Below are 19518 nucleotides of genomic sequence, written 5' to 3'. Positions count from 1 at the left end.
TCTACAACAATAGAAGGGGATGGGTGTGGAGTCGGGTAGGAGGACATTAACGCTAAAGCTAACAACAAGCTTAATGGTGTTGAAGTAGGAAATGAAGCTCGGACTGCATATCCAATGGCGGATGAAAGAGATGGATGCGATGAAAAAGAGAAGCCCAGTGATCGATATGACCACTGACGTCAACAGAGACAAGGACCAATATGGGAAAATACATCAGGTACAACATCGAATGTATCTCGCCGATATTGGTCCTTGCCTCTTTTGATGTCGGTGGATATATCGATTACTGATGGTGGAATCACAACCTCTAGCAACAAGTAATGCTAACGAAGCCATTGATATGTAAAGTAGGAAATTATATAGAAGGATACGGGCTCCGCTGCATTGGGCTTGAACTATATAGCTAAGGTCGTGGTGTTAGGAAGGCGACGGGGAAAGATATAGTCCGCAGACTGCGCTGATGATGGAACATTACCTCCAAACCTAAACAAAATTTATTTAATTGGAATAGAAAAACAATAATAAGTGCACACGGAGCAAAATCTACATGAAGTAGAGAAAAAAATGATGACATATTGTCCGAATAAATGAAAATATTATTATGATAAACTAATGTTCGAAGGAGTAGACATAGTAGTGGTAAAAAAGACTAATAGTAAGATCAAGCATAAAGTGATGATAAGGCCTTAATGATACAATGTACATACATTGTTGGATTTTTTTATACTAGCTGTGCAATTATGTGGGCTTCTCTCTAGCTGTAAGCCAAAGAAAAGGATGTAGAGGTGCTAATCGTCAAGCATGCCTACAAAATGGTAACCTTGGAGTACCTTCAACGCTCCGCACGTGTTTGGTAGCCTAGCCTCGCGGCCCGCATAGGCATTTAATTGGTTCGGAATTTGGCTTAGCGTGTACCGGAATAGAAGTTGGCGGAGATCATGATTTGGCTGACAAAATAGCTACTCCCTCTAATTATAAATAATTATCATTTTAATTAAGAATTGATAAAAAATTTAAAACTTTAACAGTTAATAACTTTTATAATTTAATTAAAAACATAAAAATCAAATGTGTAAATTTGTCTTAAAAATACTTTCATAATATTATATTTTTATCAAGTACTATAACTATATTCTAATATAAAACAATAGTCAAAAATTGCATATTGAAGACTGTAAAAAGTCAAAAATGATAAGTATTTATGATCGGAGGGAGTATGACATTTACAATCATGGTTAATCATCATCTACTATATATTCCATCAATGGTTAGTAGACTGCAAATCTTACAAATACATGATTAAAGTAGGGATACTTTCTCTTACCGAATCGAGCACCAGAAGACAGAGATTTATACAGGTTCAGACCTTTCGAAGGATAATAGCGCTATGTTATGTGTTCTTATATTGATCTTCGAGACATATTACAAGAGGATCTTGGCTAGCCTATATGTGATCTAAACCTAGTCAAAGGCTCCTCATGTGTAGTGTTGGTAAGATGTTGATATAGATCGTGATTACAGAAGGCTTGTGGCTCGTTACAAATCATCTAGCGCTTGTTGTCTCTTGCCCACCCCTTCCCCCTTGCAGGGTCCTTGGCTTCATATATATGTATCTATCTATCTATCTATCTATCTATCTCTATATATACACATATATGGATTGTCATGTAGCCTTCGGAATCTTCTTCAAGTAGGATTCTGTCGTCCTTAAACTTACGGGGTATATTTCATTGCTTCAAGGATATCCTGGCTCTTGCATCCATATATCCAGGGACTCATTTCCCGGATATAGTTGTATGCTTTGAGAATTCAGGAAATCCTAGAACATTCGTACATGTATAAGATAGTCATATATGATAGTTTTATACTACTCATCGTCATATCCTTTTTGCTTATAGATCGAATAAACCCCCTCGTCAATAATGTTTATGATAAGCTCCCTAGTTACGAGAAGTTTCTATTCCATATCATAGGGGTTCACCGAGCCCCCAAATCTAAAGGGAGGTCGCCGGTGGTGACAGACCGGCAGTGGAAGGTGAAGATGGTGGGGCAGTGAAGCGGTGCCAATGTTGCCAGAGATGCGGGTGGGAGTAGGGCGGTGGGCGCTAGGGTCGAGAAAAGCTGAGCAACAATAGGAGATAGTGGGGGCAAAGGCTAGTTTAATGCCGCCAAAGATGATGAAGGATGCATGGCATGGGGGCGCCATGTCGGAGATGAAGAAGAACGGGGCGAGCATGACGAGGATGGCAAGGGGTGTGGGGGATGAATTTGGCGGACCTCATAGGCACTAGAGGTGCGCTGAAAGGTGTCATTGAGGGAGGCGTGTTTGAGACCGGCAGTGTGGTGGGAGGGAGACATAGGAGGAGTTAGTTTTTTGGGGGAAGGGGTTGTGTTAAAAGAAAAATAATATGTGTAAAAGAACACTAAAGTAGCCAACTTACAAAATATCAATATTACAAATCTGTAGCAAGTCTAGCCACACAAGTATGGGCCCACCTTGCTAGTTGAATCTGGGCTCATAGATTTAGCAACTAGGAAATAGGATCACTTGAATTTTTGGCACAGTGAAATATGCAAATATGTATTGCATCTCCCTACTATACGATCCAACCAATTTTCTTCGGAACATGATAGGATAGGAACCGGAGCTACTAATACTAATGCCGAGCAAAATGATTCCCATACTATATTTAATTCTGATGGCATATATAATATTGCTGACCCCGGGTCTTGGGAACCAATCATTGTACCTTTATACGCGGAGTTTTAGGTACCATCTCAATTGCATATTTGTACTTCAGTTTTTTTTACAAGAAAGTCGCTTGATCCGGCCTTCTTTGAAGACCATGACGGCGATCGAACCCCGCCCCTCTCACCTCACTCTTGGGTCTTAATGATAGTTTTATATCGCTAGTCCTTGGCTCTATAATCGTGGCCGAATTCTGGCTACACGCTCACCGGACAATCAACTAAACAATTCTGCTGGCGGCTAGTTGTGCCTTCCTCACCGATCGAGTTTCTTGTTTCCCAAGTCGTCCGTGCACATCTCGCAGTGCGAGTTGGCCTTTGCGAGCCCAGGAAGAAGCTGAGAACCGCGATGGCGGCCTCCAGGAAGACGCAACCAGGCCGAACAAACGCATCCACGAGCATCTCTCGAACAAATATCGTGCGTACCTGAGCCACACGAACCATCCTCTCCAGACGTCAGCAATTGCGTGTGCAAAATTGTAGATCCAAGTCAATGATTGGATCGTGGTGTGTATATATGCAGCCTTGCAGGATGGAGCCACGTACAAACATCAACTTGCGATCGATCGATCGATCAGAACCACATCAGACATCACTGATCACTTCCCCTAACATGGACAAGGCATATATTGCCGTCCTCTCCTTCGTCTTCCTCTTCTTGCTCCGCTACCTCGTGGGCCGCGCCGGCGGTGGCGGCAAGGGTGCGCAGCAGCTGCCGCCGAGCCCTCCGGCTGTCCCGTTCCTCGGCTACCTCCACCTCGTCAAGACGCCGTTCCACGCGGCGCTGACCAGCCTCGCCGCGCGCCACGGCCCTGTCTTCTCCATGCGCATGGGGTCCCGCCGCGCCGTGATCGTGTCCTCGCCGGAGTGCGCCAGGGAGTGTTTCACGGAGCACGACGTGGCCTTTGCGAACCGCCCGCGGTTCGCCTCCCAGCAGCTTATCTCCTTCGACGGCGCCATGCTTTCCACATCCAGCTACGGCCCTTACTGGCGCCACCTCCGCCGCGTCGCCACCCTGCAACTCCTCTCCGCGCACCGCGTCGGCTGCATGACCGGCACCATCTCCGCCGAGGTGCGCGCCATGGTGCGGAGGATGAACCGCGCCGCCGCGGTCACCCCAGGCAGCGCCGCGCGCATCCAGCTGAAGCGGAGGCTGTTCGAGCTCTCCCTCAGCGTCCTGATGGAGACCATCGCGCAGACCAAGACGTCTCGCACCGAGGCGAACGCTGACACGGACATGTCACCGGAGGCGCACGAGTTCAAGCAGATCGTCGACGAGATCGTGCCGTACCTCGGCACGGCCAACCGGTGGGACTACCTGCCGATGCTGCGCTTGTTCGATGTGTTCGGCGTGAGGAACAAGATCCTAGCCGCGGTGAGCAGAAGGGACACATTCCTGCGGCGGCTCATCGACGCGGAGCGGCGGAGGCTAGACGACGGCAGTGAGAGCGAGAATAAGAGCGTGATCGCCGTGCTGCTCACTTTGCAAAAGTCAGAGCCGGAGGTCTACACCGACACCATGATCATGTCTCTGTGCGCGGTGAGTGTTTCTTCTAATTTTACCTCTCTCAGAGCAAAGTTCCATTAGCATTTCTCTGTCCATTGATTGCTAGCCTTTTCATTTCTGCAATGATCGATGGTGGGTCAGTTCGAGTCAATGGCTTCCTGATCAGTAGCCCTTTCATTTCACTCGGTTAAGTCATTAGCAGTTTGGACTGAAGTCTGAATCCCTTCTAACACACGTTCTGTTTACCAAATCTATGTGGTGATTATCACTGCTTCATTTGCGTGGCATGTTGTGCACGCACTGGTCACTCGCACGGTAGAGACCCCTTCCCCTTTAATTTTCGGGCATAGAAGAGGATGAAGAAGGGAAGAGGAGAAGGAAAGGAGAATAAGAACGAGAGCCTCTATTTCGTAGCTCTGAATTCACCACTGTGCTATATCACTCTCGGTTGAATGAATCTAGCTTGTCATGTTAGTGGAGTGATATCGATTCATTCGGTTGTCTTATATGATACATATTTTTTGAACCGAATCCTTTTTGGAGCCTTCTTTGAGGTCAGACAGGGGCCTACCACACCGAGAGATGCATATCACCAGCGTCGCTGTCCCCTTTCCCAAATAAATGAAATAAGTGGACATCATTATATCATCAACAATTCAATCTCACTGACTGTGCTTTTCTCCTTTTTCTCCGTGAAGAACTTATTCGGCGCCGGGACGGAGACCACGTCGACCACGACAGAATGGGCTATGTCTCTCCTGCTCAACCACCCGGAGGCGCTCAAGAAGGCGCAGGCCGAGATCGACGCGTCCGTGGGAACCTCCCGCCTGCTCACCGCGGACGACGTGCCCCGCCTCGGCTACCTCCACTGCGTCATCAACGAGACGCTCCGGCTCTACCCGGCCGCGCCGCTGCTGCTGCCGCACGAGTCCTCCACGGACTGCAAGGTCGGCGGCTACGACGTGCCCCGCGGCACGATGCTGCTTGTGAACGTGTACGCCATCCACAGGGACCCCGCGGTGTGGGATGACCCGGGTACGTTCAGGCCGGAGCGGTTCGAGGACGGCAGTGCCGAGGGCCGGCTCCTGATGCCATTCGGGATGGGACGGCGCAAGTGTCCCGGGGAGACGCTCGCGCTTCGGACCATCGGGCTGGTGCTCGGCACGCTGATCCAGTGCTTCGACTGGGACAGGGTCGACGGCGTCGAGGTTGACATGACCGAGAGCGGCGGGCTGACCATCCCCAGGGCCCTCCCATTGGAGGCCATGTGCAAGCCTCGTGCAGTTATGCGTGATGTTCTTCAGGAGCTCTGAGTGAATGACTTCTTGGGATCGTTGAATTTTCCATGGGAGAGGGTTATCAGCATTGAGTAGTAGTATGGCTTTTTTCCTTTTTTAAAAAAAAAATCGGGTAGTAGTACGCTTGGTTGATAGTGTGTGCTGCATTAAATAAGATTGTGAGCATGGTCGCGTGCGTTATCTTCTGTAAATTATGTGGAGGGGTTTGTATGAACAACTAGCAGTTGTTTGAGAGTAGGTAGTGTAGCAATCAGTGATGTTACGCAGACTGCGGTGTATGATTACTCTACAGCGAGTATTTTAATTGTCTCTTTTCTTATGTACTAGTAACCGTACATGTGGATCCAACAATATTTTAATGAAAGGAGACAATTTATCCACGTGTAATATATCAAATCAATAATCTCACCTAGTATAAATAAATTCTATAAGTTAATAGTAATTGCGCTTGTTGTCAATATGAATTCAACAAAAATAATTACAAGCACATGAATATATTTTTCAAGAAAGCAAATTATCAAAGTATTGCAATATCATCCAAATTCAGCATACCCTCTTTAGAGCCGGGATGATTTATTCAACTAACCTATTTCATGTAGCTCCAGAAAATATGAACACAAAATACCAAATTACCTATTAATTAACATGATGTCTCTCGTGTATGTTGTTCACGCATGCATTAAAACTATAGCGTAGCTATGATATTTCGTTTTTGGGAGAGCTAACCCTATCATAGCAGTGGCTTGAAGACTGACACCACCATTACAAGACCCTCCATGATGTTGTTGTTCCCCAACCGACTGAGGTCGGCACCATTGACATCTTATAATCGTAACCTGACAGCTTCCCCTATGTCACGTCCCAAATCTTATAATCACGTGATTAAACTTAATCATGCATCATTAGTATCATTTTTATTTTCGAGGTAAATTATTTTGGCGCACTAGAGCACTTTGTTTGAAATCAATTGGATGAGAGAAAGAAATACGGGAGAGAAAAGGATTGAATTCACAGCGAAAATAGACAATTTTCACTTACCCGTGGACCCCACATGTGGCCCCACCCTCCAACTACTCAAGTGGGCAGCCCCCCACTCAGGGGCGGACCCACAGGGTAGTCCTGGTAGGCCCAGGACTACCCTGGTCTAGCCAAAAAAATCCGATTAGTAAGCCCGGTTCGGTTGTAAAAAAATCAAAAAGCCCACTGGTGCTCGCGTGCTGGGCTGGCGTACTACTGTGCTCGCGTGAGACGTTTTGACTTTCCATCTTCCTTGCCAACTCGATGAGGCGATGCCTCCTCGTTTCACGCGTCATGCGATCAGCCACCAATGTGGACTCGAGGATCAGCCGCCAACGCGTCACTCGATTGCCGGTCTGGGCAGGCGCTGAAGCAAGGCGGTCGTCACCGTCATCCGGGCGACCAGAACGCTGTCGGCTGTCGCAACTCTCCCACCCGGGGCTCCTCATCGGGCGGTCGTCGTCCCCTGCGCCCTCGCCGGCGCACGGGTCGAGGAGGAAGGCGAGCAGCAGGAGGGGCTCCGCCAGGACCTGGGAAGGAGGCAGACAAGCAAGCAAACCCCATGTCTGGGAGTGGTGGTGGGCAGGCAGCATCGGCGGTCGCGCCCGGCAGACCAGGCGCCGACACCAAGCAGCCAGGCACGACAGCCAAAGGGAATCTCCGCGAGCTCCTCGTGGCACGCCGCGCCTGATCCGCATCCCCGTCTCAGCTCCGATCGTCAGGACAAGATCCCCTCCTTTTGCTCGCCCCTCCCCCCTCCCCATCGCCCACCTGCCTCCTCGAGCTGCAGGTCAGTTGGTTCTCTCCGTAGTCGCTCCTCATGCTTGCTCACCATGTGTTCGACTAAATAACTCTGAGGTGTGTGCACATGTGTGGGTGCTTTTTGGTCCGATTGGAGTGGAGACGGTGGGTTGATGTTCTAATTCAGTAGTAAGCTACTGCCAGTTGTGTGGATTTCTGGAGTGCTATTTGCAAGGTCATGGCTAAAACTTGTAGCTTCCCGTTAAAAAAAAAAGAGCTAAAAGCTCTTCAAAACTCGAGCAAAATTTATGCAAGCTTGCCTTATAGGAGCGGTAGGAATTTTAGCAGATGAGAAGTGTTTTGTGCTTCAGAGCTACCCGTATAAGCTTGACAATATTATACAGAATTACCGAAATTGTATTAACTTTTGTCAAATCTTATACTCTTTTATCGAATTTGTAGTCTTAAAAATTTGGATGCCTACCCTACGAAAAAATCCTAGGTCCGCCACTGCCCCCACTTGCCCTCTCTCTCTCCCACCTGCTCCCTTACTCCCACACGTGCAGCAGCAGCTGCAGCCCCCCTCCCACTCAAGCTCTCAAGCCCTCTCTCCATTCCTTCTCAAATCCGAGCTCTAGAGAAGGATTGAAGTTATGCATGCGGTACTATTGCATTCTAGAGCTCATAAGCTACTCATCCATCCAATTCATTTTCGTTTTCTCGAAAGATTCGAGACGGATTTGATGAATTTTAGTGTTCTTGGTTGAAGCACTAGAAACACCGGAGTTCTTTGATTTCCCTCCATTTCCTCCACTCCTCAGCGGTCACACAGCTCCACAAGCATCTTGAGTAAGTCTCTTAGGCTTCCCATGGCAAGAATTCATGGTTTGGTTGATCGATTTCAAGTTTTAGCAAAGTTCATAAGTTTTTGAGAATTTTGACCAAAATGAGAATTTAGATGAGTTTTGAGCAAAGAATCGAGTTACCAGGTTGATGAATGAATCCTAGGCTCCATAAACCATCCCAAACATGTTCCTCTTTAGTTTGGAAAAGATCACACTTCGATTTGGTAATTTTTTCCCCAAATCAGGAGAGTTCTGGAAAGTGCGGAGTATCCGCGTAAAAGTGCGAATAGTCCGCACATGTGCGGAGGTTCCGCACCAAAGTGCGGAGGGTTCACACTTTCTGGAAAAATGGTATTTTGAATTGTATTCAAAATTTTCCTAGGTTTTAGCTGCACAGTTAGTCTAGAACCTTTGGTATGGTATATGCGCAGGTGTATGTAGCATAGATTCAAGTTTAGAGTTGAATCGATCGACAAATCGTCAAAAGACACATTTTCAGCCAGGTTCGGACAAAAGTCCGGAGGGTCCGCACATGTTCGGAGTATCCGGAGAGAAGTCCGGATAGTTTGGAGTTTGCCTGAGTTGCGCAAATGTTCGGATGTTCCGCAGAATTTTGCGGATAGTCCGCATATGTCCGGAGGTTTCGGAGATTTCTCCGGAGGTTCTGCACTTCAGTAACTTTTCAAATTGGTTTGAGTCCCAATTTTGTTCCAACTCGCATGTTTGTACTTTTATGTTTTGCGCATCATATGGCATGTATTGTTGCATTTCATCCATAATCATGGCATTGCACACGTTATTCTTTTTAGAGAACGTCGGGCCTGTTTTCCAGGAGAGCGAAGGAGATTTTGGGCAGCCACCTGAACAGCAAGGCAAGTAACTAAGCATACTAATCCCTCTTGTGTAATTGGATAAGTCTAAAATTGATGAAATGTGCTTATGTATGTATGCATGTTTAGTGAGTCAGTGTCGAGTACCAATGGGTAGAACCTATGCCGATTGCATTCTTCTACTTTGAATACTTGCGTATTTACATTCCTTGTAGCCTTGAGGTGTTGTCAATGTCTAGACACGAGTTCGACTTATATGCTTAGCCATGCTTAGCTCATTCGGTAGAAGTCGAACGATGGCGCGTTCCGTTGTTCGCGAGCATAGGACCTTCTTATGGTTACACACACTTGTTGAGGTTGAGATAGTTGTATGAGTGGTGAGTATGAGACAAGATGTGGGTGGTGCTAGGATGGTGTTTTGTCCTGCCTGGATGTGGAGTTCCCCTGGGTAGGCCGGTAGAGGAAGACCGGACACCGTAGACTGCTTGCATCGTTTAAGGCCGATCGTCGGGTAGTTGGCTTTAGCACTTACCTTACTCACCACATGCTGATCTAATGGTAAGGTGAGCCGAATACCTTCGCAGTTGTGGCTTTGTGGGGCCTGAACATCGACGGTGTGAGCAGGTGGGTTTGTAAGTGGTACTAGTTTGCTTCGGGAGTAGTTCTAGTACCGCCACGCCGAGCGATGCATGCCGCACACTGTTGGTGCTGGTTGGGAAAGGTTGACACGGGTACCCCCTTGTGTGCAATTTAGCGGGTGGCATAAGCCGTATGGTCCCCGAGTCGTGTGGATACAGGAGTACCCCTGCAGGGTGTATAAACAGTTCGAACTACCGCGCTCTCGGTCATGAGCATGCTATTGTTTCATTTTCACACGGTCGTAGAGTTTCGAGTATGGTTTGTGGTTCGGTATGTGGGAGATGGTGATGTGGGCACTTGTTACTTATTGATATACATGTTGTTACAGTTATATTTGTTCAGTTGTTAGATGCAGGATAGTTTTCATATATTTTGGTAAAGTTTCAGTCGGTCACACATATGTCTAGGATGCTTAGTGCATATGTTTTACTTAACCTGTGATTCATCCTTGCTAATGATCAATGCATAATCCTTGGAGTCGAGCTATGTATATGTGTTCTATATGGTTTAAGTCTTACGAGTACCTTCATACTCATGCATGCGCTTTCAGGTACTCCTGTTGCTGAGGGAGAGGTGGTGTTTGGCTACTTTATGCCCGCCGATGCAGGTGGTGGGCAAGAGTAATGCATCCTACTCTGGGTGGTCGAGCTTTTTTGATGGAGCCTAAGAGCATATGGCTCCAGCCCTCTTTTGTTGGTGATCTCGATCACCACAATACGCTATTTTTGATAGTCATTTGAACCTAGTTATTGAAAAATGGAGATTTTAGTCTTCCGCTGCTTAGTTCTTTTGCTGGTTAGGAGTTGAGCAGGTTTTAGTCTCCTCCTAGCTCTCTTTTGTTGTAAATTATGATAACTTGTTGCATGCTTAAGAACTCGTAATATAATATTAATTACCCGCTCTTTCTTAAGCTTTGTTGTGATGTACATGTTGGAAAGGCATGTGTTCCGATCTTGGGCATAAAACATGTGCCGGGACTACCGGGATGATATTCTGGTTAATCATCAAGGTTGTGATTATGAATAATGATCCTTCTGGTAATTAATTAGAATATTGTTTGGACGGTTCCTCACACCCTACGCATGTCTGCATCAAGCCCGACATCACAACACGCCTGCATCAAGCATGCTGAGGACTTCATGGCCTTCTGAAGCATCTCTAATCGGTATGTCAATTAGATATGTGTTAATGCTAAGGTGTTCATGAGATTAGGCTAAATGATCCTCGATTAAGATGTCTAAGTATAACATTGGTATTAGAGCCATAATTGCCCCGTTTCATGAACCCTAAGATATGATTAGGTTAGAATTAGCCCCTATTCACCCTTAATAATGTTTTGTCATGATCAAGTAAAATTTGTTTCAATTTAATGTTAATTGTGCTCATTTAGACACCTTTTGTCATGTTTTAGCTCTAAATGTACCCTTGCCGAACCCGTTAGCCCTCGTTTTCACCATGAATCGGCTTGGTTAGCAATTAGAAGGGGGAATTAAATAACTAAGTCAAACCTTAATGAAAATCCCCTTCCAGAACCCTAAGCACTTGTACCCCAAAACAGCAAATCCCTAACACTAGATCGGATTAGGGATCGACGCTTACCATTACGCCGACAAGTCACCATCGCCACCAAACTATCAGCTCTCACTGCCCTTCCCACGATCAGAGAACTACTTGTCGTTGTCACCCTCACGCACATCGGCAAGGTAGTAGCACCACGTTGTAGTCCTTACTATCGGGGATCTCGCTCCGTCGCGTGCTCCCTCAGCGCGTCACCGTGGATATGCTCGACGGAACCGCACGCAACCTCGATCGCACACGTGCGCCGGTGAGAGGATCCATGGTACCACATCAACTCTGGCGAAGTCGCACTCCTTATCTTGATAGCTCTCGACGGAGGCAGGTCAGAAAGTGGATTAGGGTTAGGTTTCTTTGGCTGATGGTGCGCGTCGAGTTTTTTGTTCCGCTGAAAAATGCTCTCGGCCGTTCGATTCGATCCGATCGCCCAGATCGCGTGCTTGTGGTTTTCAGGCATGCGCAATATTGTGGGTTGCGTGGGGGGGGGGGTGAAAGTACTTGATGTCGACTAGAGGGGGTGAATAGTCATTTCTAAAAATTAAAACTCTACAGCGGATCAGACAGTGTCCGGAGACTCCGGCTCAATCCGGATACTCTGGTTCCAGAGTATCCGAGTTCACCCAGATTATCCGTACTACACAGGAACTCGAAATCAAAGTAAATTTAAGTAAGTCTAATATAGTCTGTGAGTTACCACAGTCTCTATAAGATTTATATGCTCCTTTCAACAATAACCTACACTCAAATACTCGCAAGCAAAAATATTGAGGCAAATCCCCAAATAACAATTTGAACGAGTAAAGTGCAAGAAAGTATTTGTTCCCGAAGTTCGGCCACTTCACAAAGAAGTGCCTACGTCTCCATTGAGGAGCCCAAAAAGAGCCGGGTCTTTTTCAACCCTATCCTCACCTAAGCGACCACAAAGATCGAGCTAGGGTTTTTACTCAATTTACGGGTAATACAAGCTTCCCGTGGCACTCCACAATGATTGGGTTCTCTACGGCTGACCTCTTGCCATCTAAAAGCACAAAGTTTCAAGAGTAAAGAACGCAAATCATAGCTTGGCAAGAACTCAAAATTCTCAAAGGTTTGCTTGTTGCTCTCTTGCTTTAAATCTCACTCCCTAAACCCTAACTCTCAAATCTTGCAAAGATCAAGCACTAGAGGGGTTTGAGAGGGCTATTGAATGCTCTTGAGAGAGTTGGTTCATAGGTAGCTCAGTAGCATTGAATGGAGGCAGTGAAGAGGTATTTATACCCTTCCTCCAAAAACTAGCCGTTATTGTGCTTTTTAGACAGACTCGGAGTATCTGGGTTCACCCGGAGACTCCGGGTAGCACAGAAACACACGTACCTAACCTGTCAGAACTAGCTGTTACACTGACTCGGAGTATCCGGGTTCACCCGGAGACTCCGGGTAACACTTGAGAAAAACCGGCAAAAACACTAGTTCAGAGGATGCCCGAAAGGTCCGAAAGCATCAGGACCCATAGACTCCAGATCAACTCGGAGACTCCAGCTTTAGCACCCTCGGCAGACAAAGACTCTTTCTCGGAGTCTCACTCAGAGACTCCAGGACACTAACAGCATCCGGAGTATCCGGGCTAACCCGGAGACTCCGGGCTCAGGCTTTGAAGCGAGACAGACTCTCTCGCGGAGTCTCACTCGGAGACTCCAGGACAATTACACAGTCCGGAGTATCCGGGCTAATCCGGAGACTCCGGGCTCAGACTTAAAGCCAGACAGAGACCTTCTCTCGGAGTCCCACTCGAAGACTCCGGAGCACTTAATAGAATCCGGAGTTTTCGAATTAACCCAGGGACTCCGGGCTCAGACAACTCTACCTTTTTTTCCAGTGTTCATGAGTGATTGTGTCTCTCAAAATTTGGTTTTAACAAGATACTTTGAGCACTGAGACACTAGCAAGACTACCAAAATGTATCCCTCTTTATAGTACGACATTCCTAAACTCAAATTCAAAAGTAAAATAAATTGAACTCTATGAGTTTCTTCATGCCGCTTCTCTTTTCTTTTTGAGAGACGTCGACTTCTTTTAACATTTTTCAATGGGACTAAAACATGTTCATACACTCGATAAACTTATTAGTCCCTTAATCGTTTGTCATCAATTAGCCAAAACCATACTAGTTTGTCATCAATTACACCAAGATATGTCCAATATTAAGGGAGTATACTCCAGTTATTGAGGGTGATAAAAGATTTCTTACACTACCACTGTCATGAACATTATGTATACTTAAGTTTGTATGCGCTCTCATTTAATGTTTTGTAATCGGGATACTTGCCAGATATTGATCTAGAACTAGACCACTGGAAAAATACTAAAGACAATTTTACGTTATACACAAGCTGCTAATTTTGCAAGGTGTGTTGATATTAAGAAATCCACATCAAGTCAAATCTTCATCCTTGCAGGAGGAGCTATATTGTGGAATAGCTCAAACCAATCTCTTGAGGTATTATTAATGATGCAAGCTAACTTGTGGCATGTTATAAGGCTACTAGATAATAAGAAAATCCACAGTAGTTTGTTGTGGTTTAAGAATAAGAAAATTTTCTTTTGTCTTAATATTCTACCCTCGAATTTATTATGTAAGAGTGCAATTTTACTTCGAGTAACAACATGTCAAGTGGTGATGCTAAACACATGATGTTGTGAAAGATGGATCCAGAATCAAATAATTGATGTCCGGAATATAAATATTAATTTTAATGCTTTGATGATTCAGCCTATAAATACTAAGTATCATGTTCAAGCTTAATGATTCCATGTTAAAGTTTTGTCTCAAAATTAGTGCCGGCATAAGACTTATAGATAGCCTATACTTCTAGGATAAAATGAGATCTCAAACTTCGATTCTGGAACTACAAAGTTTGTTTTCACCTTTTCAATGTGCAAATGATGACAAATAAAAATAAACTGCACAAAAGGACCATAAGTGTATAGTTCATCTTCCAATTAAGTATAAGTAATTATCCTATCGAGATAGAGAAGTACACTATAGATGTTGAGGTTTCAGTGATCTCTCATTAACTATTGTAACACTGTATCTTGGTATGATATTCTATTAAGAGTGAGACTTATGTTGTTAGCCTTTCGATCAAGTGGAAGAATGTTAGATTGTTGGTGATCTCGGCTAACTGCCATCCACCAGAATAGGGCAACTGTTGACCAGAAGTGCCCATGATCGGTGGGCCTACACCATTTCTCCTTGGCTCGATCCCAGGCCACGCCATGCTATAAGAAATGGTTCTCGACACCTGCTACGAGTGATTTTCGTTTTTGGGAGAGCTAACCCTATCCTGCCAATCAAGGACCAGCGTGACAGTGGCTTGAAGGCGAACACCACCATTGCAGGGCCCTAGGACCCTCCACGACGTTGTTCTTCCCCAACCAACTGAGATCGGCACCATTGGCATATGCTAATCGGAATCTGATGGCTTTCCCTACGCATGTCTGCATCGAGCCTGACACCACAACACGCCTGGATCAAGCAGATTGAGGACTTCGTGGCCTACAGAGGCATCTCCAATCGGTATGTCAATTAAATATGTGTTAATGATAGGGTGTTCATGGAATTAGGCTAAATGATCCTCATGGTTAAGATATATCTAAGTATAACACATATATGAGGAGGTGATGAGAGAATTGTGACATGCGGAAAATATTTATAAGCGGAAGTGGTTTTCAAATTGATCATGACTAATTGATTGGAATAACATTTTGGAAGGAGATTAATTGATTTGAGTTGTATTTTGAAAGGAGATTAATTGATTGATGAGGCAATAGAGTGAGAAGAGAAAGAGAAAGGTGAGGACGGCGTCGCACGCTGTCTCCATGTTGCTGGGTATTTGGGAGTGGCATTGCCCGTTCTCGACTAGTCCCAGCTGTGGCCTGTGGCGTATATATATTCCGGCTTGCTAGATGTCAGGCCGGCGGCTCTGCTTGTACGGGTGCCCATGTTCCATGGATTACCAGTTACTTACCACCACAGTTCAACTCGCTGTCGTCCCTCCCTCAACGCGTACCAATCGTGCTAGCAGCTCGAGTCCCGGTCCACATGCCGGCGAAAGCTCATGCATTACCTCTCAAGACTACTTTGTCAGAGAAACTTGAGAAAACGAAAAGGATGGGCATGACATAACCGGAGCTAAAAGTCCAAACGTGCATACGTTGTCGAAAAAAGTCCAAATATACATGCCCAGTAAAGCCCAATCATCATGTCCAAAGATGGTAGTAGCCTCAGAGCAATTTCAACGCTCGAGCTGTCTGACCCTCACCGTCCACATCGGACTACGCACGCCGTGGAAGAGAGAGGCGAGGAAAGAGACGGCTGGCTCGCCGAGGAAGCTGTTCACACGCGCGAACCCAAGAGGAGCGAAGTGCTGGGCCGTGCGTATGCGGGCCCATAGTTTGGGCCTCTCCTCCCATCACCTTTTCTCCAAGCAATTGCTCTCGCTCGGTGGGCTTCGCGGGCCTCCTCCTGGCCTTTTCTTTTCCACTCTCTTTGACTGATAATCGGCCATAAAATTTGGCCGCCGGCAACGTCGAACATCAACGTCGACCTATCGCGATCGCAACTCACGAGTCCAATTCCCGTGATGGATATGCACGCTGTAGTTCCTGCACTGTGGGAGCTAAAAGCCCAGGTGATGGATATGCAAATCAGTTGCGTTCGCAGTAAGGCCCATGACAGTAATAAGGCTGCCTGCCGTTTACAGCTTAGAACATCCTAACTATATTCACTTCATCTCGTTTTCTTTTTTATTCCTTTTTTCGTTTTTATTATTTTTATTTTCTCTTATATTCAACAGCTTCTCTTCGAAAATATTCGTGAAAAAAATTAAGAGAGAATCTCGTCTTAAAAGAAATGATCTTAAAAATCTATTCGTAACAAAAACTTTGAAGAGGATCTATTAAAACACTGAAAGTATCTTTCGCTAATAGATTCTAGTTCACGAAGGGACTCCATTATGATGATCTTAGTGCTTTAGCTGAGGCGTACGACAACATGAAAACTGAGCTGAAACAAATCGAGCCAACTTTACGTTGGCCCTTTTAAATCATTGGCGTCTTGCCTAGCCTTATGGAACCACTGGCGACTTTTGTCCTGTCGAGCTGCTTTGCACAAAATCTATGGAACCGGTCGTAGTACTGCAGTCGGTCGAGATAAACACTGCACTCACAATACTCAATGAGTGAGTTTTTGTTCTCGCCGCCCAGTACCTCTTCACTTCTCTGATCCACATCGCTCGGTCAGTATTTGCATAGAGTATTTTCCTACTAGTACCATCTGGTAATACAGATGTAAATTGTCAACGCGCATCAAGATCGGAGTGTATAGAAAATGCATAGAACATGTAGCAGTAGTATAGTATCATAAGCATCGTGCAGTTCCTACTTCCAAAGATGTCTAAACCGATTACCAAGATCAAGCAAGCATAATCTGATATCCCCTATGCAAGCAGACACATCTCCCAAGCATCATCGGCAGTCGTGACTGACATTCAAAGCAGCAGCAGCCCCTCGCCAAAAGCTTACAGAAAAGGTGATGGAGTACTTGACCTGATTAACCCTAAGAGCCTAGTTAGAGCCTTAACCCCCAGACCCCCACATCATCTGTAAAGGAAGTGTGTTGCAGTCAGCTAGGCCAAGTGCCCGGGGTGACCATCAGGCAGCATCTCGGCGGCCCCCATGTTCTCCGCGGCTGCCGTCACCTTCGCCATCCCCGCCGCGACAGACCATATGTCCGCGCCGTTGACAGTGCCATTGCCGGCGATGTGCTCCGTGCACGAGATCGGCACCAAGCACAGCCCCCGGCTCCTCAGGTCGCCCGGCCGCGGCGGCTCCACCACCGTCCCCGCCGCACTCTCCTGCACCTGCAAGCACATCGCGAACCAGGCGTCACGCTGCTACTACAGTAGACACTAGAAGCAAAGTACGGCTATAGTTACTGGAGATAATTAAGTGTAGCTTGGCGCTTGCTTCTTCTTACCCGGACATGAGCAGAGGGCGGCAGGCGCTGCATGTACGGCGAGCTCAGGACCTGACACGAAAAGCGACCGATGCCAGTAAGTCCCGAACAGTGCGTGTACCAGCCTTCAGAGTGCACGCAGCGCGTAGACACAAAAGACGCACACATATACATGGACACGGTACAGAGCTGCGTGTACTGCGCTTGTCTTATCTAATTACTCGGAGAGAGTTACAGGAGAGCACACGGAGTAAACAGCGCACCTGAACCTGGTCGTGGAGGAAGCGTATGTAGCCCAGCGCCTCGTGCAGAACGGAAGCCGTATCAGACTGACCAGCAAGCAGCGGCAAAGCAGGGCCGGGTCCATGCAGTTTATATCCATCCGTAAGTCAAAGGTCAAACGAGGCGACAGGTAAAAATCAGCTGGAAGTAATATGGCAGTGTATATATATGCGGCAGTGACTGTTAATGCGTATGACGGTATGAGTGTATGGCCTCTTTGACCATTATCAGGTATACTGAGCTGCTTGCTCAGTAGGAGAATGGAGGCTAGGCAGGTTGCTACGGCGCGCAGTTAATTTAGTTGTTACGCTTGCACCAGGAAGGAAACGCCGAAAGGCAAGTACAGCGAGCCTGTAAAGAGCGCATCGCCAAAAGCCTGAAGCTTTAACCTTTTTCAATTTCTTACCTTTCCGAATGGAGATACCAGCTGCTGCAGAGCGATGATCCTCTCCCCGAGCCTCTCCCTCCTCACCTAACAGAAGTAAATTTTTTGACCGGACGAGCTGATTAGCGAAACAAGAACAGCTCACTAATTTTTGGAAAACCAAGGAACAGCTCACTAATTTGGCTTACTAATAATTGTGCCAGATTGGCCCACGGTTGATTAGCACACTTTTAGAAGTGGAAGAAGCACTAACCCTGGGCCTCTTGTTCGTAGCAGCAGCAGGCGCGGCCTTTCTCTGATCGCCGCCTCTTGATCCCTTCTTCTGAACAAGAATTAGCCAAACCAAAAATTAACCGTGCAAGAAACTAGAATATGAAACTTGCAGTGAGCCAGTGACAACCATTCATGAAACGAGTAAAGATCAACACAAACACCATCCAAAATTATAACTCAATAATGCAAGAAACCATCCTACAATTTTTTTCAAGCGTAAAAGAAACCACCAGACTAGAAATAATTGCCAACAAAACTTGCAGTGACTACTATTCATGAACCGAGTAAAGATCAACACAAGCACCATCGGACATCATCACTTAACAAAGCAAGAAAGCATCAGACTTGCAGTAGCAACAATTGCATCCAAGACTAACTGAGACCAACGCACCTTGAAGGCCTGTGGCTTAGAGCTGGAGATGGCCGAGATGGCAGTCGCTGTCGGCGAGGACGACATGGAGGAGATGGAGGACGAGCACTCGGTGGTTGGGCTGGACTTCTGTGAAACAGCCACGGGAATCGCATGATCGCCACCGTAGTGCTGGAAGCCAAAGAGGCCATCGCCATGGAACTGCTCCTGGCCAGTGAAGCTTAGCATGTGGTGATAAGGAGCCAGGTCCAGGTAGGAGGCGCAGGTAAGAGACACAGTAGTGGGAGTGGCACTAAAGGTGCTAGAGACAACACTGGAAGAGAAATAGGAGGGAGGAGACAGGCACTTGAAGTAGTCGTCCTCTCCGAGAGCAAGCATGTCCATGTAGCCTCGCCCTGCTGCCTCTGTGACGATCTCCTCTTCCTTCACCATGATCACCAGCTGGTACTGGCACGGCTGGGGAGATGACGAGACATGAACAAGGATATGGCAACAAGATGGATGGTGATCTTGGATGCAAGAAAGAGGAAGAAGATTGGTACCAATCGGGGTTCTCTGTTTGGGTCAAAGAATGTTCGCGCCGCCTCGCCTTCTGCTGCAGCTCTGTGTCCGAGACTGTGAGCTCTGTCCCTGTGTTCAGATGCATACACACTTAAACACGCTTACACGCCTACGCTTTTGAGTTTTGGGAGAGCTGCTCAAGATTGGAGAGAGACGGTGAGAGCTCAGATAAAAGGGGACCATGCCGTCGTTTGTGCTTGATCGTTTCCTATGCATATAGGCAATAATCTATTGACCACTGTGTACACCTAGTGAGTAAAGAAGTGTACTGGTGGATGTAGGACCTGCTTATCAGTGGCACATACCAACCAAGATTGCTTAAAAGAAAATATACCAAACCATAATGCACTCGGTATTATGTACGGATGTGTTATTTTTTCTTCTTCTGACGACAAGTGGGTAAAATGACGTGAAAGAAATCAAAAGTTGGGCTGGTCCTAAAAGCTTTGTTT

At 46.4% G+C, this 19518-nt stretch overlaps 2 protein-coding genes across 3 annotated transcripts; one reads left to right on the top strand and one right to left on the bottom strand.

Annotated features, from left to right (window-relative positions):
• Nucleotides 1-3274: 3274 nt before the first annotated feature.
• Nucleotides 3275-5876, top strand: LOC133913362 (cytochrome P450 81Q32-like). Its single transcript, XM_062356492.1, has 2 exons — nt 3275-4288; nt 4954-5876. The coding sequence occupies exons 1-2, from the start codon at nt 3281-3283 to the stop codon at nt 5566-5568; spliced, it is 1623 nt and encodes a 540-aa protein (XP_062212476.1). The 5' UTR covers nt 3275-3280; the 3' UTR covers nt 5569-5876.
• A 10640-nt stretch (nt 5877-16516) lies between these two features.
• On the bottom strand, nt 16517-19238 carry LOC133911251 (transcription factor bHLH113-like). Of its 2 annotated transcripts, XM_062353450.1 has the most exons (8): nt 19048-19238; nt 18852-18961; nt 18527-18725; nt 18116-18184; nt 17884-17949; nt 17459-17524; nt 17217-17267; nt 16517-17100 (listed from the first exon to the last, which is right to left on the bottom strand). In XM_062353450.1, exons 2-8 carry the CDS (start codon nt 18935-18937, stop codon nt 16867-16869), a joined length of 771 nt encoding a protein of 256 aa, XP_062209434.1. In that variant the 5' UTR covers nt 18938-18961; nt 19048-19238; the 3' UTR covers nt 16517-16866. The 2 variants fall into 2 exon arrangements, with proteins under 2 accessions (XP_062209434.1, XP_062209435.1); XM_062353451.1 differs by having other exon boundaries at nt 16524-17100; nt 18527-18961; nt 19048-19167.
• Between the last annotated feature and the right edge of the window lie 280 nt (nt 19239-19518).

The sequence above is a fragment of the Phragmites australis genome, chromosome 3, assembly GCF_958298935.1.
Source record: "Phragmites australis chromosome 3, lpPhrAust1.1, whole genome shotgun sequence".
Taxonomy (NCBI): domain Eukaryota; kingdom Viridiplantae; phylum Streptophyta; class Magnoliopsida; order Poales; family Poaceae; genus Phragmites; species Phragmites australis.
Note: the sequence above shows the minus strand (reverse complement) of the source record. Positions and strands in the feature narration are given on the sequence as shown.

Bases quoted from the DNA above. Each gene is read 5' to 3' on its own strand.
- LOC133913362 (XM_062356492.1), top strand. From the start codon at position 3,281: ATGGAGCCACGTACAAACATCAACTTGCGATCGATCGATCGATCAGAA. The intron at 4,289-4,953 runs GTGAGTGTTTCT...TTCTCCGTGAAG, and splicing joins TGATCATGTCTCTGTGCGCG to AACTTATTCGGCGCCGGGAC.
- LOC133911251 (XM_062353451.1), bottom strand. From the start codon at position 18,937: ATGGTGAAGGAAGAGGAGATCGTCACAGAGGCAGCAGGGCGAGGCTAC. The intron at 18,185-18,526 runs GTGCGTTGGTCT...ATTCTTGTTCAG, and splicing joins CTAAGCCACAGGCCTTCAAG to AAGAAGGGATCAAGAGGCGG. The intron at 17,950-18,115 runs GTTAGTGCTTCT...TACTTCTGTTAG, and splicing joins CTACGAACAAGAGGCCCAGG to GTGAGGAGGGAGAGGCTCGG.